This window comes from Stegostoma tigrinum, chromosome 5 (genome assembly GCF_030684315.1).
Source record: "Stegostoma tigrinum isolate sSteTig4 chromosome 5, sSteTig4.hap1, whole genome shotgun sequence".
NCBI lineage: Eukaryota > Metazoa > Chordata > Chondrichthyes > Orectolobiformes > Stegostomatidae > Stegostoma > Stegostoma tigrinum.
In genome coordinates this window covers 47,562,821-47,589,517 of record NC_081358.1, presented here as the reverse complement: position 1 = coordinate 47,589,517, position 26,697 = coordinate 47,562,821, and the positions used below count along the sequence as shown (strand labels likewise).

The 26,697-nt window shown below is 41.9% G+C and overlaps 1 protein-coding gene across 1 annotated transcript in view; it reads right to left on the bottom strand.

Moving 5' to 3' along the window:
• washc5 (WASH complex subunit 5) overlaps window positions 1-18,185 on the bottom strand; it is a 61,272-nt gene extending 43,087 nt beyond the window's left edge. Inside the window, exons 1-9 of the mRNA XM_048529660.1 lie at window positions 17,674-18,185; window positions 13,115-13,260; window positions 9,382-9,466; window positions 7,299-7,399; window positions 4,692-4,884; window positions 2,433-2,585; window positions 1,807-1,920; window positions 1,337-1,508; window positions 337-464 (exon numbers count right to left, since the gene is read on the bottom strand). Coding sequence (XP_048385617.1) covers window positions 337-464; window positions 1,337-1,508; window positions 1,807-1,920; window positions 2,433-2,585; window positions 4,692-4,884; window positions 7,299-7,399; window positions 9,382-9,466; window positions 13,115-13,260; window positions 17,674-17,859 — 1,278 coding nt within the window. The 5' untranslated portion in view covers window positions 17,860-18,185. The remainder of the gene's footprint in view (window positions 1-336; window positions 465-1,336; window positions 1,509-1,806; window positions 1,921-2,432; window positions 2,586-4,691; window positions 4,885-7,298; window positions 7,400-9,381; window positions 9,467-13,114; window positions 13,261-17,673) is intronic.
• Between the last annotated feature and the right edge of the window lie 8,512 nt (window positions 18,186-26,697).

The following is a 26,697-nucleotide window of genomic DNA, read 5'->3' as shown; positions in this document are numbered from 1 at the left end:
AAGGATCGGTTTGTTATTTGTACACAAAAGAGAGTGTAAAGGGACAAAAACAGAAGTTGCTGGAAAGGCTCAGAACTGAGGAAAGGTCACCAGGCCTGAAATGGTAACACTGAATTCTCTTTGCTGGTGCTGCCAGACCTACTGAGCTTTTCCAGTAATTTCTGGTTTTCTCCTCATCTGTTGGTGGCTGTTGTATGTTTAATAATTCTCTTGTTTTATACTCTCCCAGAAGAGGAAACAACCCTGTCGACCTACCCTTTCAAATCTTTTAACTTGCATGTTCTGAAGTGTCATTATTCACAGAAATGAAAGCCAAGAAGAATAAAAGAAGCATACCTCCTTCAAAACAAACTCAAACTGAGCACTGTCTAGCAAAAGCTGAAAGAGTGTTTTGGGACTGTATTTTGAGTCGACGAAAACCTGGTCCTTAATTTGTCTCAAGCGCTTGTTGTTTGGATCATACACTGGAAAAGAAAACAGAAAGGTAAAAGAAACAAACTGTTTGAAACAGAAATCTAACTACCCACCTTTGAGAATCAATGACATTTAAATCCTCCACCTTCATCCTGGGTGGAACCATTGACCAGATATCAAATTAAACCATGCTTAAAAATACTCCGGCTACATTGGCAGGGCAAAAGTTGGGAAGTCTGTAGCAAGTAACTCCCCTCCTGTCTTCCCAAAGCCTGTCCATCACTTGCAAGGTACAGGTCAGGAGTGTAATAAAAGACTGCTCACTTGCCTGGATAAGTGAAGCTCTAAAATTATTATTCAAGAAGCTGAAAACCAGTCAAAAACAAACCCAACTTGCTTCATCAGCAACCCCATCCACCAGCTTCATTTCCTCTAGCACCTGTAGTGCAGACCACTTTTAGTGGACATTATTAACTTTTCACTGTACTCGTGTACTTCTGTACTTGAGTGTACATGACAATAAAATCTAATTCTAATTCTCCGCTAGCTCCCTTTCCCCAATGGTCCTCTGGGGCTGTGGGAACTTTTATATACGAATTTGCCATAGTATTGGGACAGCTTCACAAAGGTTTCATGAAATGTCAGACTTCCTCTTCTTTGAAAAGAGAAGGTAATTTATAGGTCTCAGAATTTATACAATGTTTTATTAAACTATGTCTATTGCATTTACAATTCTCTCTAAAAGGCTTAACCTTTCTGGTGACATTTCTTTAATGTTTCTTTCTTGCATTTTTCTTAATGGTTTTTAAACTTAATTAGAAATAAATCAGGCACACAATCAACATTGCACTGCTCATAATGGTCCCAAAACGTTCTTGGATGTCAACTGTCATTGATTTTAAACATGATCTGTCACATTTACCCATTTCCGCAGTGTGAAGCATCAACCATCGAATTGTCACATTACAATCACGCAGGCAGTTTAATAGTTTAGGGATGTGATCCAACACATATTCTTCCCTCAAGAAGCCTTCCTTCAGGAACTGCTGCACCTGTCGACGTAACTTCTCAACACTCGTACCATATCGATTTGCCTATGGAGGATAAAAGCTTTTGTCAACGCAAGAATCAGACACCAGCTCTGTTTTGAAACAGCCAGTGGGGACAAATTAAATCTTCAATGAGGAGGCAAAATGGCTGCCAACAAATCAGCAGTCTATTTCCTGCCTCATTTTCTTCTCCAATTAATAAGGCTGTAAAACAAGTTGGTAATTACTACCGGTCAATTAACAACCCCCCCCCACCGAGAGTATTTTGCACATAGTAAGAATAGAATTCAAAATACTCATGCCTGAATTACCAAAGAAACGATCCACATTTCAGAGACCATACCTGCTCTTTGACGTTCAGTTGCTCCAATGTATAGTTCAGGGCTGTCTTTGCAGCTTTGTAGGGTTCCCAGGCCTCTATCAGGTTGACTGTGATCCCCATGTAAATGCTGATCACCTGATATGCAGAAGCAAAATTCAAAAAGCTCAATTCTTCTTCAAACATTCCACTTTTGTGACTACCTCATATTTGTGCATCACATTCCCAACAGTACAAAGGTCACTGCTCTTAAAAAGTAACTTATTGGCTGCAAGATGGCTTGGGACTTCCTAAACTTGTGAAAAAAAACAATATAAAACAAAACAAACTATACCTAAAACTTTGCTGTACAATGTCTGGAAGAGCTGATTGAATCTCTTTGAACTTTCCATTCTATGAAAATTCAAACATCATGAACCCAAATCTGAAAATGTAAAATAACCTCTGAAACAGAGTTTCATGATTTCAGTCAGTTGTTCTATCAAAATATTTTTGGTCAATTAAAAAAAAAATGACTAAACTGGAAAATACAAATAAACGGTTCAGAAAACCAGTTTTTGTGCACTGTTTCCTTTGTTCAAAAATAAAATCTATTACCCTGCTGTAATCTTTAGGTACAGCAATAGATATGCATTGTGGCTTTCACCTACCCAATTGTCTGGAAAGTATTTATCCACTATCTCTCTCATCTTGGCTTGTTGTGTGTGAAGAATGGATGGTTCAAAGTAGAGGATGACATAAAGCATGGCAGCTTGTGTAGCAAGGGCCGTGCTACGGTGTTCTGGCAGTGGATATGCGGACACCTGATATAAAGAAAACCACAAAATCAACAAAAAAGTTTGAGTTAAAGATCAACTTTTCACATCATTCAAATGTTTCCATTTACCAGTTGTTATGAACACTGACTTTACAGGATGATATTTTCAAATTAACATATTCAATGTTCAAGTTAAGATGAAAAAGAATGATCTTATTCGGTAGGTTGTGAAGTCACACTGAAAACATTGGCCCAGATATTGGCGCATTCGCTGGGATGTTTGATAGCAAACGCTTCGCCCCCTTACTCAGTGACATCCTCAGTGCTTTGGAGCCTCCTGTGAAGCACTGTTGTCCTGTGCCAGTTCAAATTTGTAAGGTCTAGCTTTTGCTGCTTCCAGTAGGTGCCAGTTCCAGTTGTGCACTGTAACGGTCGGTATATCGGGTCTAATTCAATGTGTTTGCTACCGGAGTCTGAGGATGAATGCCAAGCCAATGTTCCCTGGCTGTCCTTTGTTTGGCTTGTTTTACAATAGTAGTGTTGGCCCAGTAGAAAAATTGTGGTTTTTCTTGTCTGTGTGTATTGAAACCAAGGACATCTGGTCGTGTCATTTAGTTGCTAGCCGGTGTTCATGGATGCTGGTTGCTAGTTGTCTGCCTGTTGTTAATCCCACGTAGTGTTTTGTGCATTCCCTGCATGGTATCTTGTAAACCACATTCATTCTGTCCAGGCAATTCTTGGACACTTGGCATTCTCCACAGAGAGCAGTTCCAATGGTAGAAAATATCCACAGGGTTTGATTTTCATACAATGCTGAAAACACACAACATGCCCTTTCTTGGAGGTCAAACACTTTTGTGCCCAGTTACACTCAGCAGCTGAATAGCCAAATTCAGTTCCTTAAAAAGGGACCACTTGGGTTGTTCGAGAAAAGGTCCAGAATTTGGGCGTGTTTTCTTACATGGGGTATGAGTGCTTCTGCTGCTGGCCCATTCGTGATCGTCTCCCGGATCAGTTTCCCCCTGCTGCTTGCTGTCTGTCCAGCACATGAGCCAGCCAATTTCTATCTTTCTCAAAACCAACAAAATGTAAGCGGAGACCCAAAGCTCATGAGTGTCATCCAAAGCAAAATGCTTTCAGCCCTCTAAATTCAGGTCAATCTATCAGCTTAACTGCCATTACACCATCTCTTGCCACCCCTACCGATCCCACATATTGTTCAGCTTTTTAAACAATGTGCAGGTGTGTGTCTACTTTAACTAAGTATAGGTCAACCTGTAGATCTGCAGGGATGGGGGAAAAAGGAGTGGCTGTAATACATATACATTTTGTTGTAATGCATATACAATATGACAATGGAAGGAGATTAATGAAGAGGCTCAATACTTTGTGAATCTGTTAGCAAATGGTCAGTCTGTTGGCATTGCCATTAATGTGATTTTTACATTAGCCCCTTTGTATTCATCGGATCCAGTAGCTGTTCAGATTTAGTTGAAGTTTCCATTATAAAGATCATTTGGATAAAAATGGATATTCTAACAAGACCTTGAGAATTCTAACGCTTAGGACAGGAGGAGAAGATAAAACAACAATTTGAAGGTGTTTCATTTTTCAGCTTTATAGGGATGTATGAGATACGAGACTGTTTTTCATGTTGGTTTGATAAAGTTTGCAGGAGAGGGTTGTATTTATCAGCCTCAATATATAAAAGCCTGAAGCTAAGGCATTCTCAGAATACTAAATGGCTCAAGGGCAACAGCCCATAGTGAAGGATAAATAGCACCCTTACAGATCATTATATGCACAATTCATGAATTCCCATAACTGTATTCAATGTAACAATCAGATTAGCAGATCATAATATGTAAAGCTAAAACTAATGGTACCAGACAAAATTAAAAGTTAAAATTTAACTGGATTGATTTTTAAAAAGGTGCAAAACGATTAATTAATTATGGGGGAAATCTCTTGGAATTTGATGGGGCCTGGGATGAAGGAGTTAACTTGTCAATAATAGCTAAACAGGTTAACTAAAGAGGTTGCTATTACCGGAGATGACAATTTGTCCACTCACACAATGTTACTGGCAAACAGATTCTTCAGACATATTGCTATTATTTATGTTGAGAAACTGGAACAGCATATTTCTCACCTGATTGTAAATATCATCTGACCGTAGTCGACCAACCACCATTGAGATGAATGTGTTGCTAATTGGCACCCTCTGAAAGTAGCTCTCTGGATAATTTGGGGGCCTCTTTGCCCCTGCCACAGGTGAATACCCAGTGCTGCGCACCAGCTTGCAAATATCATCCAGATTGGAATCAGAAGAAGAACGAGCAGCACTGTGAATAAACAAACAGGTTATCATTTTACAGCAAGAACACAAAACCAGAGACTGTTTGCAAGATTATTTTAGAAAATGCTTGAGCTCGGTGACAAGAACATTTTCACAACTGATATATTTGAAATTTATGAATTATTATTCACATCCTTTCTTCTTCGTTTAATAAGATGCACCTATCTTCCATTAAATAGCCTGTGTCAATGACATCATGGGAAGAATGTCATGAAATGGACATTCACTCAAATATCAACCAAAGAAAACCTCTTCTCTACTAGCAACTCATGACATTATCATCATTTTGGTACAATGATACTTGTAGAAATTTTTTTTTGAAAAAGTTAAGTTTTAAGATCAGTATAAAACAAAACCATCTGTAGTAAGGATTGTCATATGCATGTACAATGTATATATATAAGAATTGACCAACCTGTATATCTGCAGGGATGAGGTGGTGTGTGGCTGGAAGCAGTGCCTCCCAAATGTTCATATCTGTTTAGTATGATTCACACATTTGATACTTCTCAGATTAACCCAACAGAAGGCATAACCCACTTTTAAGAAAGGACCATGCCACAGTCACACCATCTACAGATCCACAACAATGATGGAAAAGGAGTGGCGCTTGTATGAGAGTTAACAAATTACTAAAAATGTATTTCAAAATTAATAGTACCCAGAGTGAAATATTTCATTCAATCTGTTACACGACACTTTCATAACAGGTGGGATGGGGTCGAACCTTCTGACCCATGGGTAGGGAGAGTACAGCTGTGCCAGCAAACCCAATCCTGAGTCAGTATAAATCTGTAGACAGTTCTTCATGGGGCTCAATACTTTTGGAGACCCGTGGTCAAAATGTGCTATGTGGCCAAACAGTAAAGAGGATAGTGAGTAGAATTTACAAGCAAGTATGAACAATCAGAACAATGCAACAAAATGTTTTAATGTAACTAAATTGTAGTCAAATGAATTAGCAGACCTGTTACATTAGAACCATCCAATTATAGTATTTTATAGAAGTATACCACATTCATAACAATACAAAGCTCTTACAGCCTTAAATGGATCAGCAGAATTTTCTCAAGCTGAGCCTTGAAATGGAAGTAGACTCAAGAAAAAGACCATATTCTCCAACTGGCTGAATGAAAAAGCAGTATTTCCCAGGGGTTTGTCATGGAGCCTCAACTTTAACACACAAAATACATTCAGATGTTATATGACTTAGATGAAGGAAGAAGTTATGCATATCCCCGTCTGCAGATGTCAAGTAAGAAGGCAGACCAAATGATGCTGCTTGGCCTGCTGTGTTCATCCAGCCTCACATTTTATTATCCCAAATTTTGCAGATGGGGCCTGGAAATTACAAAAAGGTCAGAATGACCACAGCAGATGAAGATAAACATGGAAAGTGCAAGGTCATCCAAAAAACATCAGATATATTTTCCAAATAATGAGTCTGGAAGATGTTGAAGCCAAAACTACTTGGGTGTCTCATTTTTAAAAACACTGAGAGCTACAGCATAGGGACAAAAGATAATTCAATTGGCTGATGACATGTGGGTCTTCTTTCAAAAAGGAGAAATGTAAAAGTGAAACTGTGATACTTCGCTGTACAGAACATTGGTTTGACCCCATCAGGAGCAGGCAATTTAATTTTGTGCCCTGAATCCATGGAAGGCTACACAGATCTTACAAAGGGTAGGATGATACTTAGCCTTAAATGGTTACATTATTTGGACATATTGCATAAACATGACATAACCTAGCAAGTTTAGATGGTTAAGAGATGATATTTTAACTGTATTTTAAATAATAAGAATTCAACAGGGTTGCTACAAAGAAATGTTTCCTCTGGAAGGAGAATTCTAAACAAACAAACCGACATAATCATATGTTCCTATGCAGAAGAACCAGCAACGTTCAGAAGAGAGATTGTTCTCAGAAATAAGAGTTGGAAAAGCTATTTTAAATCTGATTAATATTAACTACCTCAAAGCTCGAATAAAGACATCAAACTTCACAAACACAGTCTGGCTAGCCAGACTGAAATAACAAGCACATTGTAACTCTTGCAAATCTAATAGCAAATGTTGCACATCACTATCAACAGTCTGGAAGCACTGGTGCACCCATTTAGTGTGGAAAGTAAAAGGCAAAATAAAAGGTCATTGGTTTTTAAAGTGTTGCTCTAAAATAGGAGTGACATAAAATGTAGCATTTGGAAATGTGTTAAGACAATAAAACATCTTAGAATTTGGATGATAATCCATTTCTCCAGGCTTGCAATGTCATCTGGATTCAAGTCTATTGCCTTCATTCAGACACATTACATCAATGAATTATATTGCATGCATAAAAAAGCTTGAAATGACTGGATCCCATTTATCCTGCTTTCATTTGGGTATAAAGTACCTGTATCTGTAGTAGGAAACCAGCATCCTTTCTCTCACCTCTCCTTCAATCTTGAGGTCAATAACCAGCAGCATTACTCCGTACAAGTACAAGGCTTCACACTGAATAATGACAAAAAGAGGAAAATACGTTTTTGACAAGGAGGGGGATGAAAAAGATCAAACAGCAGCACATGATCATTGTTACAAGTTTACTTGGGGCATAAGAAAACCAGGAAGGACATTTTACTGAGCTTTCAGCCAAGAACCTTAGGGCCACCATTTGGTAATAAGAACAAACAGAATTGGAGAAAAGATGCCCATTAACATGAAACAGAAGCATAGTCACACAGCACTGAAATAGACGCTACAGTCCGACTTGACCACACCAACCAGACATCTTAATCTGACCTAATCCCATTTGCCAGCATTTGGCCCATATCCCTCTAAACCCTTTCTGTTCATACACCCCTCCAAATGCTTTTTAGATGTTGTAATTGGACTATCCTCCACTGCTTACTCTGGCAGTTCAATCCATACAAGCACGACCCTCTGTGTGAAAAAGTTACCCCTCAGGGCCTTTTTAAAAATTGCTCCCTCTCACCTTAAACCTATGCCCTCTAGTTTTGGGCTCCCCAACCTAGGTCTACAAGTGGATTCACACAATTCCCCAGCATTTTACCCCTTCTGGACAGAATGCCAAGGAATAAAAGGAAAAGAAATGAAATAGTAAAGGTCTTTAATCTTGAAAGCTCCAAGCAACTTGCAAATTACATAAGAGTTCTTACTAAGAAGGAAGCCATTACTTGATTATAGTGAAACCATTTTGTTGTTATTCCAGTGCAACATGGGCTATTTACTTCGGACAAATACAATTTAGTGAAAGAAAAGGAAGGAAATGGCATGAACTGCTAAGCTGAAGACTGGATAAAGGCAAAAACAAACAGTGACATCAGGAGAAAACTCCATCACGTCCTTTAACCTTCATCACTTTGCTCTTTCTTGTTCTGCTAACGATATGTTTATTTACCATGGTAAATGAATGAGGAACAATTCTGAGTTAAAGGAAAATATAATCAAACTGCACATCCATTTTGTGGAAGTGTTCCTTTTGGTGAGTTGAATGTCTTATGGGATGAGATAATCCCCTACTGTTTGATCTTAAATATCAACCATTCCATAGTTGACAATACATTTGCTGCATGCTAAAGAGTCTTGTACTATTAACAAACTGTCATGCCTCAAATTTGATTCAACTAAGACAATTCTAGCTCAAATACGAACCACTATGATTGCACCTGTTGTTAAGTGCTCACCTTGCTCATAAACCTTTTAATTAGGTTTGCACTCTTAAGAATAGCTTGAAAGGTCATTTCAAAATTTGCAAAATCATAGCCCATTAAAAAAATCTAAAAGTGTCTTGTGGTGCAGTGGCAGCACGGTGGCTCAGTGGTTAGCATTGCTGCCTCACAGCACCAGCAACAAGGATGCACAGGCTTCCAACTAATTTAATCAATTTCCCCTGAATTTACTTTATCTATAAAGTTGCTATGGCTGTAAAAGAAACAACTCAAAACAGAAGCCAATGCTACCATTGTGACTGGGAATAGTGGCCATTTTCTTTCAGCCTCTTGCAGCAGAGCTTCTTTCAGTATGGCAATGATGCCAGTGTTGACTTTAGGTTACGATGCAAACGGGGTGGGGGATTGCCATGTTGATACCTTGACTACTGTTAAAATGACAGGCACATTACTGAGGTAAATTATTGCTCATCAGGGCAGACACAAGAATGCCACACGTGAATAAAATTTGGCATTGTTACTTATGTGTGATGACTACAAGTCAAAAAGCTTCAGTGAAATGTTTCCTTTTAACCAACACTGTGTCGTTCAACTGGGCTAGGATGGTAAGAAAGCTGACCGCATTATTGGAAAAATTGGACTGGTAGTTAAGAAACAGAGAATGCACAACAATTTGATTTTTTATGGCATCTTTCATGTGGTAAATTTCTGCAAGACAGTGTGTCTCACCCAGCTTTGTGGTTCTTCTCCCAATATAAATTTGAAGACAATACTCATGGTTTTACAGATATTACACTAACTTACAAGTAGTTGTTTTCCATCTTCATTTAAAAGTACTGTTTCAAGGGTTTGTTGAATGTATACGCCTTCATTTAGATCGTCAAGAAATCTGCAACAATCCAATGGAAAAGTAGAATTCAATATGATTTACAAACTTAACTCAATGAAAGCCAAGACACCATTGCATGAAATTATTTCCTACATTTGGAATTTACAGATGCATAACTTGGTTTGTTCTGCAGTATGGTCCACACACTGGACATAATCTTGCACTGGTCCCACTGCAGGCAGAAAGGCAGGCAGGGGAATATAATTGGGTGGAAGGCTGAAGTTCAGAATCCTGAAGCAAGAGCTTTTGCTATTATGTTCCAGGAGCTTTAAAGGCTGGTCAAGCTACCTGACAATAAGCATCAGGAAGCTTTTCAGCACACATTGCAAGTCATGCATGCTCATTAAAGGCCAGGTCTTCAGAATTAAGTTGCACTTCCCAATTAAGTTCTCTGCAAATAAGCAAAACACATATGTGCTGACAGGAAATGGTCCCCTTGTGAGGTAGACTGCATCCTTGTCTTCAGAGCGAGTAGTGGCTACTTTGTCCTTCTTGGAAATCATTATTACATGTTGTAACACTGATTGAGATCAGATGCCAGAGGTCCAAGCTGCGAGGAGGTTGCACAAAGCCAGGTCAGTGGGGAAGTGTGCAAGGCTATCCAGAAAAGAAAACAACCCTGACTGTCTTGGGCAGAGTAGAAATGTGAAACATCAGATGTGTGTTGTAGGCAGCGTATGGGCTTTCTGGGCAGGGAGCATTGTAGGCACATGGATCTATAAAGGTGAAGTCGATGATATGGACACCTAGCTCCTGTTGGTTCAAAGTAGCACGCTGGGAGGGAGAAGGTACTGTGACAGTCAGAAGGGACAATTAAATTTGGATAAGTAGTAATTCTAGCATCGGAGGTGCTTATCAGATGGTCTCACGGTGTGGAGGTCTCATGGTTGTGAAACATCAGGACACAGGCGAAGAATGGGATGAATTGGGAGTGGCACTGACATGGTCCCTGGACTAAGTGCAAGAATTAACATATACAATAACAGTGTTACAGCAGTAGAGGGATAATAAAGACAGTGGCAGTGATATATGGCTGATGGTGGGTGACAGGAGAGGGTTAACAGAAAGGATGATCCATCTGTGCTTTGAGGATGACCATCAGCAACACAGGTGGGGAGAGAGAGATCAGGAGAGGATAGATTCTATGTACAGGGCTTAGCCATGGCTTAAGGGATCAGGGATGGCCAAGAAGCGTTTTGACAAGATGGGTCACTGCATTCTGTTCACACGCTACCTAGGGCCTGCACGCCAATGACTCAAAACAACCAGGTCACGGTCAAGCTGAGAACGAATGGGTGCGGGAAAGGTCAGAGCTAGAAGCTTGAATGGCCAGAGTAGCGTAAACAGGGGCAGCAGTCAAAACTCTGGAAATGCAGCAATCTGGCATTAGGGGACTGGGTAACAGCCAGTATTGGCCAGAAATCAAATATATTAGAGACAATGCAGCCATGTTCAGACAAACAAGAGGTAATACTGCAGAAGCTTTAGTTTGTCCTGTGAAGCGACTAACTACTTACCTACTGCTAAATGAGAGACCGCATACACTAGAACTGGAGAGTATGCCAAAGCAACCACCAGGTCCAGACATTCCCGTCATCAGGAACTTTCTTCCTGAATCTACCCTGTCTCGTCCTGTTAAGGTTTTGTAGGTTTCTGTCAGATGCCCCCTCATTCTTCCGAATGTCAGCAAATATGGTCATAACCACTTTAACCTTGCCTCATACATCAATTCTGCAATCCCAGGAATCCATCTGATAAACCTTTGCTGCCCTCTCTTGAAGGAGACCAAAACAGCAGACAATATGCCAGGCGTGGTCTCAGCAAGGCTTGGTACTATTGTAACAAAACTCCTGTACTCAAATCCACTCACTATAAAAGCTGACACGCAGTTTGCCTTCTTGACAGCTTGCTGCGGCTGCATGCTTACATTCAGTGACTGGTGCATGAGGTCACCCAGATCTCTGCACACACTGCCCCCTCTCAGGTCACGATCCACTTTCATGTTTTTAACTCCCAAAGTGCATAACCTCTTATCCTGCATCTGCCATGCAGATATCCATTCATTCTATCTGTACATGTCACACTGAAGCGTCACTCCAACCTCATCACAGCTAACCCTTCCAACCAGCTGTGTCTCATCTGCAAATCTGGAGACACTACATGGAGTTCCCTCATCCAAAACATATGTTGTGAATAGTTGGGGGGGGTCGCAGCACTCATCCCTGCAGTACTCCACCAGTCACAGTCTGCCATTTGGAAAAGATCTGTTTATTTTTACGCTTTGTTTCCTCTCTGTCTCAATACACTATCCCCAATTTCCATGTGGCTTAATTTTACATGCAAACCTTCTGAAAGTCCAAATAAACCACACCCATGGCTCCCCCTCATCAACTCCATGAGTCACATTCTTGACGAATTGGAGTAGATTTGTCAAATGTGATTTCCCTTTTGTTGTAAGCTGAAGTCAATGTATGTGTGCTGATGGAGGGCCCAGGTGAATGCTGTGACGGTGTCTCCTTTCTGACATTGCTTCCATGGGAGAAAACAGCTCAGAGTATTATCCCAATCGATGCTTGAGCATTTTAGCCAAAGCCACCTCCTCCCTCCCAGTGAGTGTAAGTACTAACCATATTGTCCTGTAACAGGTACAATAGTGACAGCATATATGCCATACATTCAGTCACATATTCCATCTGGTGCTGCGTACTGTGAGTAATATCCCTCCGCACTTTCAGTTACACTTTGAAGTGAGCAGACAGTGCCGCTTACCCTTCTCGGGCACAAATCATTCATCCTTTCTCAGCACAGATCCCAGTTCTTTTCCCAAGGCCTACGGGCACTGACCTTCTCAGCTATTTCCCTTCAGGTTGCCTTGATCTGATGGGAGGGCTTCCTGCTGCCATCTCTGACACCAAGGAGCTCCAGCCTATCCCTAGAGGCTTGGGAGGAGTGCCTCAAGCTAGCAGTCACTGTACCACGAGACATTTTTTGGTCATGCTTGTATGATTTTTGCAATTGGGGAAACTTCTTTTAGCAGAAGTACATTATACAGCATCATTGGATGGATCATGCAAACAGAATTAAGATTCAGTAAGAGGTACATTTATCCCGCACACCATAAATTTTGTTCACATCTCACCACAAACTTATCATACTTAGATATAAATCAGCAGGATCTTTGACCCAGTAAAGGAACTTTCTGCCGATCCCTGTGACAAAGCTCATACTCTCCTCGCATATGCGCACATAACTGATTGAGAACCACGTCATGGGACAAGAAAAATCAACCTAACCACATGCGGAAGTAAAAGGTGCTTTCCATGGATTAGACTCAATTAAATATTTTAGCAGAAATACATTTGTACGGCATCATTGGGTGGATCACACAAATAGAATTAGGATTTAATAAGGAGGTACATTGTCCTGTACACCATAAATTTTGTTCACAACTTGCCACAGATCTATCAGGCTTTCTTTTATGACAAAGAATTTCTTACAGTTACTTCTCAAACAGGAAATTCCTCATCATCTATTAATATTCCAAATTAATCCTGGCATCCAAATCTGATTCACTAATTCATGAAGAATTAACATGGAATTCAACTCTAAAGTGTAATTATTAACACCAGACGTGTACAAAAAAATTACCTGTTCAGATCAACTATGTACTTGTGAACGCTTTCAAAGGCAAGGTAAAATCTCGTCAATATTTCGATGTGATTTTCACGAAATTCTTCATCCAAATCCTGAAGTTCTGGCTTAGCTTCCAACTTGCCTTCATAGTACTCAGGACCCTGAAAGGAGATCAATTTTGTTACGATGGTAGAAGCTTTCTGCAAAAATCATGTATTCTTATTACTCATTGAGAAGAAACTAAACGTGATTAAATTATTTAAATCAGCTACCAGAGCACGTTAGCAGCCCAGGATGACATTGCCCTGATTTTTCTTTTATTCCAATGTAAATCACGTTTCCCCAGGTAAAGAATAGGCATCTCACTACTTATTGGCAAAATAAATAAATCGAGCTGCAGTTCATCCATGACCACAAATTTTGACCGGATAACAATGACAAAACTGCCAGTATTTGTTACCAATATCCATTAAAAATACTAATAGCAACTTTGGGGTCCACTCACCAGTCACCAACTGCCATCCTGAGCAAGACCCTTTCGTCCCCACTGACTACCTTCTGCCAGTCAGCCAATCTTCTATCCATGCCAGTACCTTGTCCTGAACACCATGAGATGTTTTCTTATTTAGTATTTTTCTGCACAGCACCTTGTCAAAGGACTTCTGGAAATCCAACTAGGTCATGCCCGCTGTCTTTTCTTTGTTTAACTTGGTCATCGCCTCCTCAACGAATTCTAACAGAACGTCAGGCATGACCTCCCCTTGACAAAGCTGTGCTGACTCCACGCTATTTTACCAACACTTTCAAGTATTCTGCAGTCTCATCCTTGATAATGGACTCTAAAATTTTGTCAACAACTGAGGTTAGGCTAACTATAGTCTCCTGTCTGCTGCTTCCCCTCCTTCTTAAATCAGAGGTGTAACATTAGCGATTTTCCAGTCCTCTCAGGACCCTATCTGAATCCAGCAATTCCTGAAAGATCACCACCAATGCCTCTACAGTCTCCTCGGCTATCTCGTTCAGAACTCTGGGATGTAGTCCATCTGATCTGGGTGATTTATCCACCTTTAGACCTGTCAGCTTCCCAACATCTTCTCCTCAGTGATGTCCACTACACTCGCCACTCCATCTAAGTTTTTGCTATGTTGCTGGTGTCCTCACCATGAAGACTGATGCAAAGTACCTATTCAGTTCCTCTGCCATTTGTTTATTCCCCATTACTACTTTTCCAGTCACATTTCCAGCCGTCCAATGTCTACCCGTCTCTCTCTCTCTCTCACCTTTTATACATCTAAAAACTTTTGGGATGTTCTTTATTACTATCTAGCTTACTCACATTTCATCTTCTCATCTTTTTTAAGAAGCAAGTTACTCTCTGCTGGTTTTTAAGGATTCCCAATCACCTTCATCACATTACATGTTTTTCTTTTGCTTTTATATTGTCCCTGACTTCCTTGTAAGCCATGGTTACCTTGTTCTCCCCTTAGTCTGTTTCTTCTTCCTTTGGAAGGATTTCTGCAGTGCCTCCCAAATTATCCCCAGAAACTCCTGCCATAGCAGCTCCACCATTTCCCCCTCCAATCAACTCTGGCCAGCTGCTCCCTCATTTCTTTATAGTCATCTTTACTCAACTGTAACACCATTATACAGCTGATTCCAGGTTCTCCCTCTCAAACAGCAGGGTGAATTCTGTCATATTATGGTCACTGCCCCTTACCGGGTTCCTTCACTTTAAGCTCCCTAATCAAGTATGCCTCATTACTCCTCACCAAATCCAGAAATGTCTGCTGCTGAGTGAGCTGTGCCAGAAGTTGCTCCAGACATTTTCCCAGTACTTTGAAGCACCCCACGATTATTGTAATGGTGCCTTTCTTACATGCCTTTTCTAACTCCCCAGTAATTTTCTGCCCCACATCCTGACCACTGCTATGAGGCCTGTGAATAACTCCCATCAGGGTTTTTTTCCTTTGCAGTTCCTCAACTCCACCCACATAGATTTTACACATTTTGAGCCTATATTGCTTCTTGCTATTGATTTAATTTGATTTCTCACTAATAAGGCAATGCTGTCCTATCTGCCCATGTGGGTGTCCTTTCGAGAGGACTCATATCCTTGGATATTTAGTTCCAGTTCTGATCCCTTGCAACCACATCTGTGATACCCACAGCATCGCACATGCCAATTTCAATCTGCGTTACAAGTTCATTTAGCTAACTTCTTATACCTCATGCACTTAAATACAACACCCTCAGTCCTGCATTAACCACCCTTATCCGCTGTACCTGAAATTAGTTGCCTGACCCTTTCCATACACTGAGATAATAAACTGTGAGGCTGGATGAACACAGCAGGCCAAGCAGCATCTCAGGAGCACAAAAGCTGACGTTTCGGGCCTAGGCCCTTCATCAGAGATGGGGATGGGGAGAGGGAACTGGAATAAATAGGGAGAGAGGGGGAGGCAGACTGAAGATGGAGAGTAAAGAAGATAGGCGGAGAGAGTATAGGTGGGGAGGTAGGGAGGGGATAGGTCAGTCCAGGGAACACGGACAGGTCAAGGAGGTGGGATGAGGTTAGTAGGTGGATGGGGGTGCGGCTTGGGGTGGGTGAGAGGAAGAACTGGTTAGGGAGGCAGAGACAGGTTGGACTGGTTTTGGGATGCAGTGGGTCGGGGGGTCGGGGGGGCGGGGGGGGGGGGGGGGGAGAGCTGGGCTGGTTGTGTGGTGCAGTGGGGGGAGGGGACGAACTGGGCTGGTTTAGGGATGCAGTTGGGGAAGGGGACATCTTGAAACTGGTGAAGTCCACATTGATACCATTAGGCTGCCATCCACCTACTAACCTCATCCCACCTCCTTGACCTGCCGTCTTCCCTGGACTTACCTATCTCCTCCCTACCTATACTCTCTCCACCTATCTTCTTTACTCTCCATCTTCAGTCCGCCTCCCCCCTCTCCCTATTTATTCCAGTTCCCTCTCCCCATCCCCCTCTCTGATGAAGGGTCTAGGCCCGAAACGTCAGCTTTTGTGCTCCCGAGATGCTGCTTGGCCTGCTGTGTTCATCCAGCCTCACATTTTATTATCTTGGAATTCTCCAGCATCTGCAGTTCCCATTATCCCTTTCCATACTCTGTTCTATTACTTGTTCTGGAAGCTTTCTTAACTTCTGCTGAGGATCCCTCCACACTTAATGTTTTCCATAATTTTCCATGCAACTGAACCCCTGAACCCCACAGCCCACTATTGAGTTTATAGTCCAAAAGCCTGGTAGATCCAGGTTCAAATCCCACTTGCTCTGGAAGTGTGTTGCAATATGATCTGAGAAGTTGATTACAAAAATAAATACCCAACATCAGCACTTTTGTTTAATTTTTGGCAGAAGACATTTCTTTTTATTTGTGCAGAAATCAATCTGCACTTTACAGCATATCATTGACTTTAAAAGGTCCATATTCTTTTCAGAGATAATGGTTTCAAAGATACAGCAAATGCAATTTGCACTCTTTTAAAATGCATCACTTTTTGAAAGTGCACCAACAGCTAGACAGCCTTCACATCGCAGGCATATGTCACTAATGGCTTGATGTCTGAGTGCAAATGCTCATATATGGACAGGATCAGTGGCCATTTTAATGGCAGTACCCCAACTACTGCATCAGGAGCAAACACTCTGTTTTGATACACAAGACAACAACTAGTTGAGAGAGATAATGGGAACTGCAGATGCTGGAGAATTCCAAGATAATAAAATGTGAGGCTGGATGAACACAGCAGGCCAAGCAGCATCTCAGGAGCACAAAAGCTGACGTTTCGGGCCTGATGAAGGGTCTAGGCCCGAAACGTCAGCTTTAGTGCTCCTGAGATGCTGCTTGGCCTGCTGTGTTCATCCAGCCTCACATTTTATTATCTTGTAACAACTAGTTGAGTCTGTTTTTACTGAGTACTTTTCAGATAAAATGCCCCAAATTTTGCACACGAAAATATTTCATTCCTCCTTTCCTTCAAAATCATGCAGAGTTCTCAGTGATGTAGCCAATACCTATCGACCAATGATCTCATAATTGCTGGACCTTACAATACACCAATTAAAGCTTTAAAACTGAATTGGGGGGGGGGGGGGGGGGGAGAGAGGGAAATGGTGATGTAGTAACATACACTGTCATTGAAAAATAAAACTAAACATAGTGACAACAGGAAGTACAGTTTTTGGGCAGGAAGTGCACGAGATTTTTTATACACAGGGAGTCAAATGTGATTAATATTTCACCCACATGATTTTCAATGATGACAATTCAACGTTAAATTTTGCTCCCTGTATTTTTCTTCCATTTTAATGCCTGCCTGTGATCTCTGTCATTGCTGTACTCTAGTTATAAAGATTACTGCTTCCAGGTTTGGGAGTCAATGAAGATTTGGTGAATCTTAAAAAGCCTGATGGGTGGCAACTGTGTAAAACATTAAATCCGTCACGTTAATATCAGTGGGCAAACATAAGCTTTGTAATGAACCTCTAATCTGATCGTTTTCCAGCAGATACCAACAGCATATCCGAGGATACTGAAGACTCAACAATTCTCACCTTGAAGTAACTGAAGTCGCAGATGATGTCTCCATACTTCTGCTGTTCGGCCTTGTCTCGGAGTCTGTAAACGGTCGGGATAAACTCGGACAGTCTCAAAAGTTCTGCTATGATGGCATTACCGCGGGACACGATCCTGAGAATTGCCTGCCCACAGAGATTGTTCTCTGCCAAGAAGTCTACCATGGTGGAAGGGGGAAAATCTCCCACAGCCCTGCGGGGGGGTCGGCAGCAGCAACTGAGGCAGAAGAGCCGGATACCTCTAGATTTATTGCACCAACTCTGTTATCATGCTTCCCCTTCTGTCTGCAGCCTTTCCCAGCGGCAGCGAGCAGAAAGGGACGATATAAACCCAGGGACGGAGTCACTCAGTCTGCGCTGCTGACCCGCCGCATCTTTCGCACTGGTACAATACAGGGGAGGAATGCTTCCACACCGCTTTTACCAGGGTTCCCACAGACGCTGTTCAGCCCAGTTCTTCCATGTTGATCATATGATTTCCTTCCTGTCAACTCAACATGTGACCACCAGGCGCAGTCCAGTGATGTTGAGCAAGCCGGCAGGTCCTCAGCGTCAGGTTTGTCGTTTGTGAATCAGTTAAGCAACACCCACTTATCATCCAAAACCACGCAAAAAGTGCCCTTTTCCTTTTGTTTATAATCTGGACATAACTCGTTAAAAAAGACCGAAAATTAACTTTGAGTCTTCTTCCTTTGGAGAGTATTTTAAAGGTTGATCTCATTTAATTTTTGCCAAATCTAAGCTGTGGTTTGCACAAAATTCTGTGGGTGGTGCAACAAATGCTCTTGGAATTGATCTTTGAAAAAAGGACTGGTACAACAACAATTTTCACCTTTGAAATCACTAATATAAATGCAACATAGCAAGGACCAGTACAAGGCATCTGCCTTTGACAACATCGAAAACAATCACTTTATGCGTTACTGAATAATTGAGAGAGTCATTTCGGAAATTTGAGTACTGAAATTGTGGGAAGTTTGTCATTGTCATCACCAGTGCAACAAATTGGAATTGTGGAAAATTCATTTCTCTTCCTGACTCGGCCTTTTCTGTCCTGAAGGCATTAAATGCTACAATAGGACATCAGAGCCTCCTTCTTCAAGTTTTTTTCATGTGTGAGGTTAGGCAGTAGTCAGTCACGTGATCAACAACAAAGACAATATTTCCCAGTCCTGCCCTCTCCCAATGTTTATACACAGGTCACTGGATCTTGATGAGGTATGAGAGTCTAAGCTAATGTTGCCTCTTCCTGAAACAGAGTGGATAAGCACCCAACTATGAGAGCTAATGAGCACACTTACAGCTACACGAAGTGCTGTCTTCACACACTAAGTTATCAAGAGTGTTAAAACAAATCAAATGATCTTCAAGTGTGATATAGTAGTCAAATTATCCTAACTCCACAAAGGAAAAAAAAATTGAAAATCTCCCTCTCCTGTCTGTGCATGTCACACTTCAAGCCAGGAATAAATCTGGTGAATGAAAGGAAGAACTAAGAGCAATCTGAAAATAAAATTGTGAAGATAAGGGAACTTTCCTGTTTCTCCAAGGATAGCAATTTCACTTTCTGTTGGCACTGGTATCAGGTGAACTCTTGCTTCAGCATCAGGCTGCAACTCTATAAGTGAGAACATTCCTGAAGAATGGAAATAAATCTCTGAAACGAGATCCATGAGGTTCCTGAGTAGCACTGAGGTCTTCATGTTTCATACAAGATCGGAGGCCAGTAGGACATTCAGAATGTATCACCCACCTACTAGAGTTAATCTCAGCTGAATATTTAGACTATTAAGATGCTGAGGGCTTAACAGCTGCACTTTCTTTCCATTTATTTCTTCAAAAGATCACCATTCATTTACATGTTCTCTGTTATTGACAAAGGCTTTCTTCTCTATTGCAGTCTGCTGCAAAGATTTCTGTTCCCTTTTCATGAGTTTCTTTTCTAAGTGTGAAGTTACTCCGATTCTTACAAAACGTTTTCTGCAGTTAATTGTTCATTCTCTGACTGGAACGTACTGAAAAACCTCACGAGGTCTGCTGAAACCTTCTGCCTAAGACTCATCTGGTTGCGATAGGGCATTAATAGTAGCACAGTTGGGCTTCCACGACTGGGTTTTTGATGGGTGGCACATGCCAAGTTTGCAGTTTCCCTTGATGCTGAGCATCCACCACAAGTACGCTTTAAGGACTAAGAGATCGGGGATGTTGGACTGCATACAGCAATTTGGAAATTTTGCCTACACCCATAAAACACTTAAAAGATTAGCAACTTATTGTAGTTCAATCAGAAAAGAATACAAGAGAAACTTCAAGTTTTTCCACAGACAGTGAAGTGACTGCCATTTTTGAAGCCTCAGATTGTGAAGCTATGAACAGATATTCAATCATTCATGAAAGAGATCACAGGGCTCAAGCATACACACCAAAACTTCAGGCAGAGTGGATATTACCCCATTTTATTAGAAGAAATCAACTGTATATAGCACATCCTTACAATGTTCAAGGAACATTATGATGTAATTGATACACCCAGAAACAGCCCATCAAGTTGTCGTTCAATGATTGTAAGCAGCTAATAAAAGGCTTTCCATAAAGAAAAATATGCTAAAAGACAAAGTTAGGAACTTGCCAATATTTAATGTTCACAAATTAATAACTACATAAGGGTAGCTGGAGTCTCATTATTCTCCTGTAAAAAAGAGATGGTTTAATTCCAGTCAAGGTATATTCCTTAAAAAGGAAAAGGCAGGAGAAACAAATCCAGAGCTCCTTGAATGAGAAAAGAGATAGAAATTAAATTAAAGACGAAAAATTGTGATTATGATAGGTTTCGGGTAGTAAATACAATTGAGAGCCAAACTAATACGGGAGTTTCAGAGGGAAGTGGAAAAGCAAATACAAGAAGATAAGGATTATGAAAAAAGGTCTGGCAGCAAACATTAAAGGAAATCCCAAATGTTCTCTGTAAACATAGTAACACTAAAAGGTTAGTAAAAGGACACCTAGGGCTGCTTCGGCACCAATTAGAAGATTTATACTTAGAGGTGAGGGGCATAGCTGAGGTGTTAAATAAACAATTTGCACGTCTTTATCTATGAGGTCTATGCTGCCCTGGACATGCTGACAAAGGAAGAAACTCAGTTACGAGAAGTATTGGATGAGCTATTGCTACTTAGAGTAGATTGATGCATCCAAGGATGTTGAAGGCACTGAGGGTGAAAATTACAGAGGCACTGGTGATTATCTTTCAGTGTCTCTGGATTTGACAGTTACGCCAGATGATTGAAAAATTGCAAATATTCCATCCTTCTCAAAAAATGATTGTAATTTTATGGTGACAATTATAGACTGGTCAGTAACTGTGGTGATGGAGAAACTTGGAGAAATGATTCTTCAGATAGAATTTATATTCCCATGGAAAAATGTGGATTAATTTAGAAGGAACAGCATGGATTTGCTAAGAGAAAATCACATCTTGCTAACCCTTTGGAGATTTTTGAAGGGATAAAGGAAAGGATTTATTAGGGGAAAGCTGTTGATGTTGTGTACATGGACTTTCAAAAGTCAATACACTTGTGGGGAATGTCATCAGTTATGAAATCAAAGGTACAGTAACGATGTGGATATTAAATTGTCTGAGTAATGGATGTGAGTTTGCTCGCTGAGCTGGAAGGTTAGTTTTCAGACAGTTCATCACCATTCTAGGTAACATCATCAGTGAGCCTCCGATGAAGCTTCCTAGAATGGTGACAAAACGTCTGAAAACTAACCTTCCAGCTCAGCGAGCAAACTCACATCCAGAAACTCAACCTGAGCTACAAATCTTCTCAAAACTCGCTGCCTGAGTAATGGTTAATGGCATTTTTTGTCTAGAAGAAGGTTTATAGTAGAGATCTCCATGATGTTTCCTGATATACCTGTACAGAAAATAATTTTGAAGTTTTCAGATGATGCAAAGCTTGGCAGAATTGAGAAACGGTGAAGAACACAACATACAACTTCAAAAGGACCTTGACAATTTGGTGGAGTGGACAAGAATTTGGCAGATACAGTTCAATTATGGAGAAGTCTGGGGTGACGCTCTTAAATACAAAAAAAATGGAAAAATGAGACTGCAAAAAATAAAATTCACTGCAGGGTTTGCAGAAGTAGTGAGTCAGGGGTGTATATGTACATAAGTCATTAAAGGTGGCAGGACAGGTGAAGAAAGCTGTTATTAAAGCATAAAATTTTCTAATCTTCATAACTAAAGGTATAAAATACAAGTGCATTGTGGTTATTATTACCTTAAATAAGACAGAGCTAACCTTAGATAGAGTACTGTGGACAGTTCTGGGCACCGTACTGTGGAAAGGATATAAGTGCATTGGAGAGAATACAGAGAGATTTCAGGGATGAGACATTTAAGTTATGAGGAAAGTTTAGAGAAATTGGGACTGTTTTCACAGACACGAGAAGGCAAAGAGGAAATCTGATACAAGTTTTCAAAATGATGAGTTGTCTGGACAGTGTGGGTATGGAGAATCAGTTCCCACTTATGAACAGGATAAGAACAGAAGGGACACAGCAGGCCAAGCAGCATCTTAGAAGCACAAAAGCTGACGTTTTGAGCCTTGACCCTTCATCAGAAAAGGGGGATGGGGAGAGGATTCTGAAATAAATAGGGAGAGAGGGGGAGGCGGACCGTAGATGGATAGAGGAGAAGATAGGTGGAGAGGAGAGTATGGGTGGGGAGGTTGGGAGGGGATAGGTCAGTCTGTGGAGGACAGACAGGTCAAGGGGGAGGGATGAGGTTAGTAGGTAGAAAATGGAGGTGCGGCTTGAGGTGGGAGGAGGGGACAGGTGAGAGGAAGAACAGGTTAGGGAGGCGGGGACGAGCTGGTTTTGAGATGCAGTGGGAGGAGGGGAGATTTTGAAGCTGGTGAAATCCACATTGATACTATTGGTCTGCAGGGTTCCCAAGCGGAATATGAGTTGCTGTTCCTGCAAACTTCGGGTGGCATCATTATGGCACTGCAGGAGGCCCAGGATGGACATGTCGTCTATAGAATGGGAGAGGGAGTTACAATGGTTTGTAACTGGGAGGTGCAGTTGTTTATTGCGAACCGAGCGTAGGTGTTCTGCAAAGCGGTCCCCAAACCTCCGCTTGGTTTCCCCAATGTAGAGGAAGCCACAATGGGTACAGTGGATGCAGTATACCACATTGGCAGATGTGCAGGTGAACATCTGCTTAATATGGAAAGTCATCTTGGGGCCTGGGATGGGGGTGAGGGAGGAGATGTGGGGGCAAGTGTAACACTTCCTGCGGTTGCAGGGGAAAGTGCCGTGTGTGGTGGGGTTGGAGGGGTGTGTGGAGCGGACAAGGGAGTCGCACAGAGAGTGGTCTCTCCAGAAGGCAGACAAGGGTGGGAGTGGAAAAATGTCTTTTGTAGTGGGATCGGATTGTAGATGGCGGAAGTGTCGGAGGATGATGCATTGTACCCGGAGGTTGGTGGGGTGGTATGTGAGGACTAGGGGGATTCTCTTTGGCCGGTTATTGCAAAGGAGGGATGTGAGGGATGAGTTGCGGGAAATGCGGGTGACACAGTCGAGGGCGTTCTCAACCACCTCCACCTGGCATTTTCCCCTGCAACCGCAGGAAATGCTACACTTGCCCCCACACCTCCTCCCTCACCCCCATCCCAGGCCCCAAGATGACTTTCCACATCAAACAGATGTTCACCTGCACATCCGCCAATGTGGTATATTGCATCCGCTGTACCCGGTGTGGCTACCTCTACATTGGGGAAACCAAGCAGAGGCTTGGGGACCGCTTTGCAGAACACCCACGCTTGGTTCGCAATAAACAACTGCACCGCCCAGTTGGGAACCATTTTAACTCCCCCTCCCATTCCTTAGACGACATGTCCATCCTGGGCCTCCTGCAGTGCCATAATAATGCCACTCATAGGTTGCAGGAACAGCAACTCATATTCTGCTTGGGAACCCTGCAGACCAATAGTATCAATGTGGATTTCACCAGCTTCAAAATCTCCCCTCCTCCCACTGCATCCCAAAACCAGCCCATCTCATCCCCGCCTCCCTAACCTGTTCTTCCTCTCACCTATCCCCTCTTCCCACCTCAAGCCACACCTCCATTTCCCACCTACCAACCTCATCCCGCCCCCTTGACATGTCCATCCTCCCTGGACTGACCTATCCCCTCCCTACCTCTCCACCTATCTTCTCTCCATCTTCAGTCCGCCTCCCCCTCTCTCCCTATTTATTCCAGAACCCTCTCCCCATGCCCCTCTCTGATGAAGGGTCTAGACCCAAAACGTCAGCTTTTGTGCTCCTAAGATGCTACTTGGCCTGCTGTGTTCATCCAGCTCCACACTTTGTTAGCTGAATATTTATGGTCTAGTCATAAAACCCACCCCACTAAATGTGGTGGGAAGGTGGAAAAGTACAAAGGGGAGGATAAGAATTACAGTGTGGAGGTAAGGGGCTCACGCATTGTTTAAAGCGCAGAGGATGGCATTCCTACATTGCACACATTGCGGGGACAAGTGACTGACACATTGCGGGGACAAGTGACTGACACATTGGCCTCAATATTAACTTCCTGTTGATATTCAGGAAGTAAGGGAGTTAGAGAGAAAGCGTCAAACTGCAGGGACAGAAGCTGTTTGGCCTAATGTGTCTGCATCACTCGTATCTCTTCTAAAATAAACAAAGTACAATGGATGTTGGAGATCTGAAATAAACAAAAATAAGGAGCCAGAGGTTTAAATGGAATTTGAGGAAAATGTTTTTCACCCTATGATAGTAGGTACCTGTAATTCATTGCTGAAACAATGGTAGAGTCATAGCATATAAGACTATAGGCCAAGTCAAAAATGGGATTAGAATAGAGAAAACAGAGTTAATGTTTCATATCTAGTGACGCTTCTTCAGGTAGATTAACTGTTAATGAAACATTAATTCTGTTTTCTTTTCACGGATGCTCCTGGACCTGCCGAGTTTCTCCAGATTTTTTTTAATGCATCTATTCTAATCCCATTTTCGAGTGCTTGGCCTACAGTCTTGTATGCTGTGGCATTTCAAGTGTTCATCTAAATAATTTGTAAATGTGTTCATAGTTTTTGACTCTTCTATTCTTTCAGCAATGAATTTATAAATACCTACTACCTATCGGGTGAAAAACATTTTCTTCAAATTCCTTCCAAACCTATTGTTCCTTATTTTAAAGCTGTGCTCCCTGGTGATTGACCTCCCGACTAAGATGAAGCATTTGTCCTGTCTATGTGCATTTCAATCACATCCACCACCTCAATTTTCTTTCTCTGGGAAATAACCTCAGCCTATCTTGTCTCTCTTCACAGTTGAAACACTCCAGCCCAGACAACATCATGATGAATCTCCCCTGCACCATCTCTCACCCTTCCTTATGATACCCATGAATGCTTTTGCAATAGCCTCTTCACTCCCCTGATTCCTCTGTTTTAAGCAACAACTTACACTTTCTGTACTTCTCAAGGGCCTATTTTGAGCCTTTGGTATCTAACATAAGATTCCTTTCTCTCTAATCCAATCCAATACATCTCTTGACATCTGGGTTCTCTGCACCTGTGTATCCAACCCTTCGCTTTTACTGGAACATGTTGGTCTGTAATCTCACGATTACTTTTTGATTGTTTCCCAATGCTCTGATTATTTCATAGAATGGCAGAACAGACTTGATGGGCTGCATGTCTCACTTCTGGTCAGATATCTTGTAGACTTATGTGGGTGAATAGAGAACGTGACTTCAAAGTGTGGCAAAAGCACTTGTTGTTTTCATTGCAAGGGTTTGTTGATAAAGGGGAATACTTCATTAGTGCGTTGAATGCGTCTATGTGGTGAGGACTTTCCCCTTGTGGACGAGCCTAGAATCAGGTCTTCCACTTACGATGGTGAGTTTCTTTTGGAATTTAGAATACCCACATGGGAAAAAGGACATTGAGTCTGTACCAACACTCTGAAGAGCATCCCAGCCAGATCCAGCACCCCACCCTACCCCCATAACCCACATTACCGTGGTTAACCCATGTGGCGTGACCATCCCTTGACACTATGGGGATATTTAGCATGACCAATCCACCCAACCTGCACATCTTCGGACTGTGGATGGAAACTGGAACACTTGGAGGAGACCCAAACACACCATATGCAAACTTCACACAGAATCTCACCCAAGTGCAGTTCTGATCACTGAGCTACTGTGCCACTCCTTAGGGGATTGTCAGCCTGTGGAACTCATTTATTTTGACTTTATTTATTGTCACATTTATATTGCTACAAAATACAGTAAAAAACACCACCTTAAAACACAGAAAAATAAACCAAAACATAGAATATAAAGGCAAAATAGAGATAAGTATAAAGTATTCAACTTTACAGTCCTTATTAAGTCAGAGATAGTGGAAACTGCCGATGCTGGAGAATCTGAGATAAGGTGTAGAGCTGGATGAACACAGCAGGCCAAGCAGCATCAGAGGAACAGGAAGGCCGACTTTTCGGGCCTCGACCCTTCTTCAGAAGAGTTAAACAAATGTTTATTACAGATAAAGGGTTATGGGGTTGGTGGAGTGAGGCATGGTGTGAAGGAACAGGAGGCAGACAGGAATGTGGAGGAAGAGCACAGCAGGTCAGACAGCGACAGAGGGGCAGGAAAGTTGGCTTTTCGGTTCGGGACTCTTCATTAGAATCTGTTCCTCTGATGCTGTCTGACCTGCTGCACAGGTCGGCTCCACGTTATCGACTCCGACATCCAGCATCCACAGTCCTCACGATCTCCATGGAATGTGGAAGAGCTGAGCCCACAGTAAGATGAAGCAAGGTGAGATTGAAAGGCAGAGCAGGCTCAAAAAGGGGAGTGTAATGGCTCACTCAGTGATTGCTGTTGCTTTGGGGACAAACTGTCACACAACGCTATGGAGAGGGGAGCCTGATTGAATTGACGCGTGACAGAAGGATGCTATT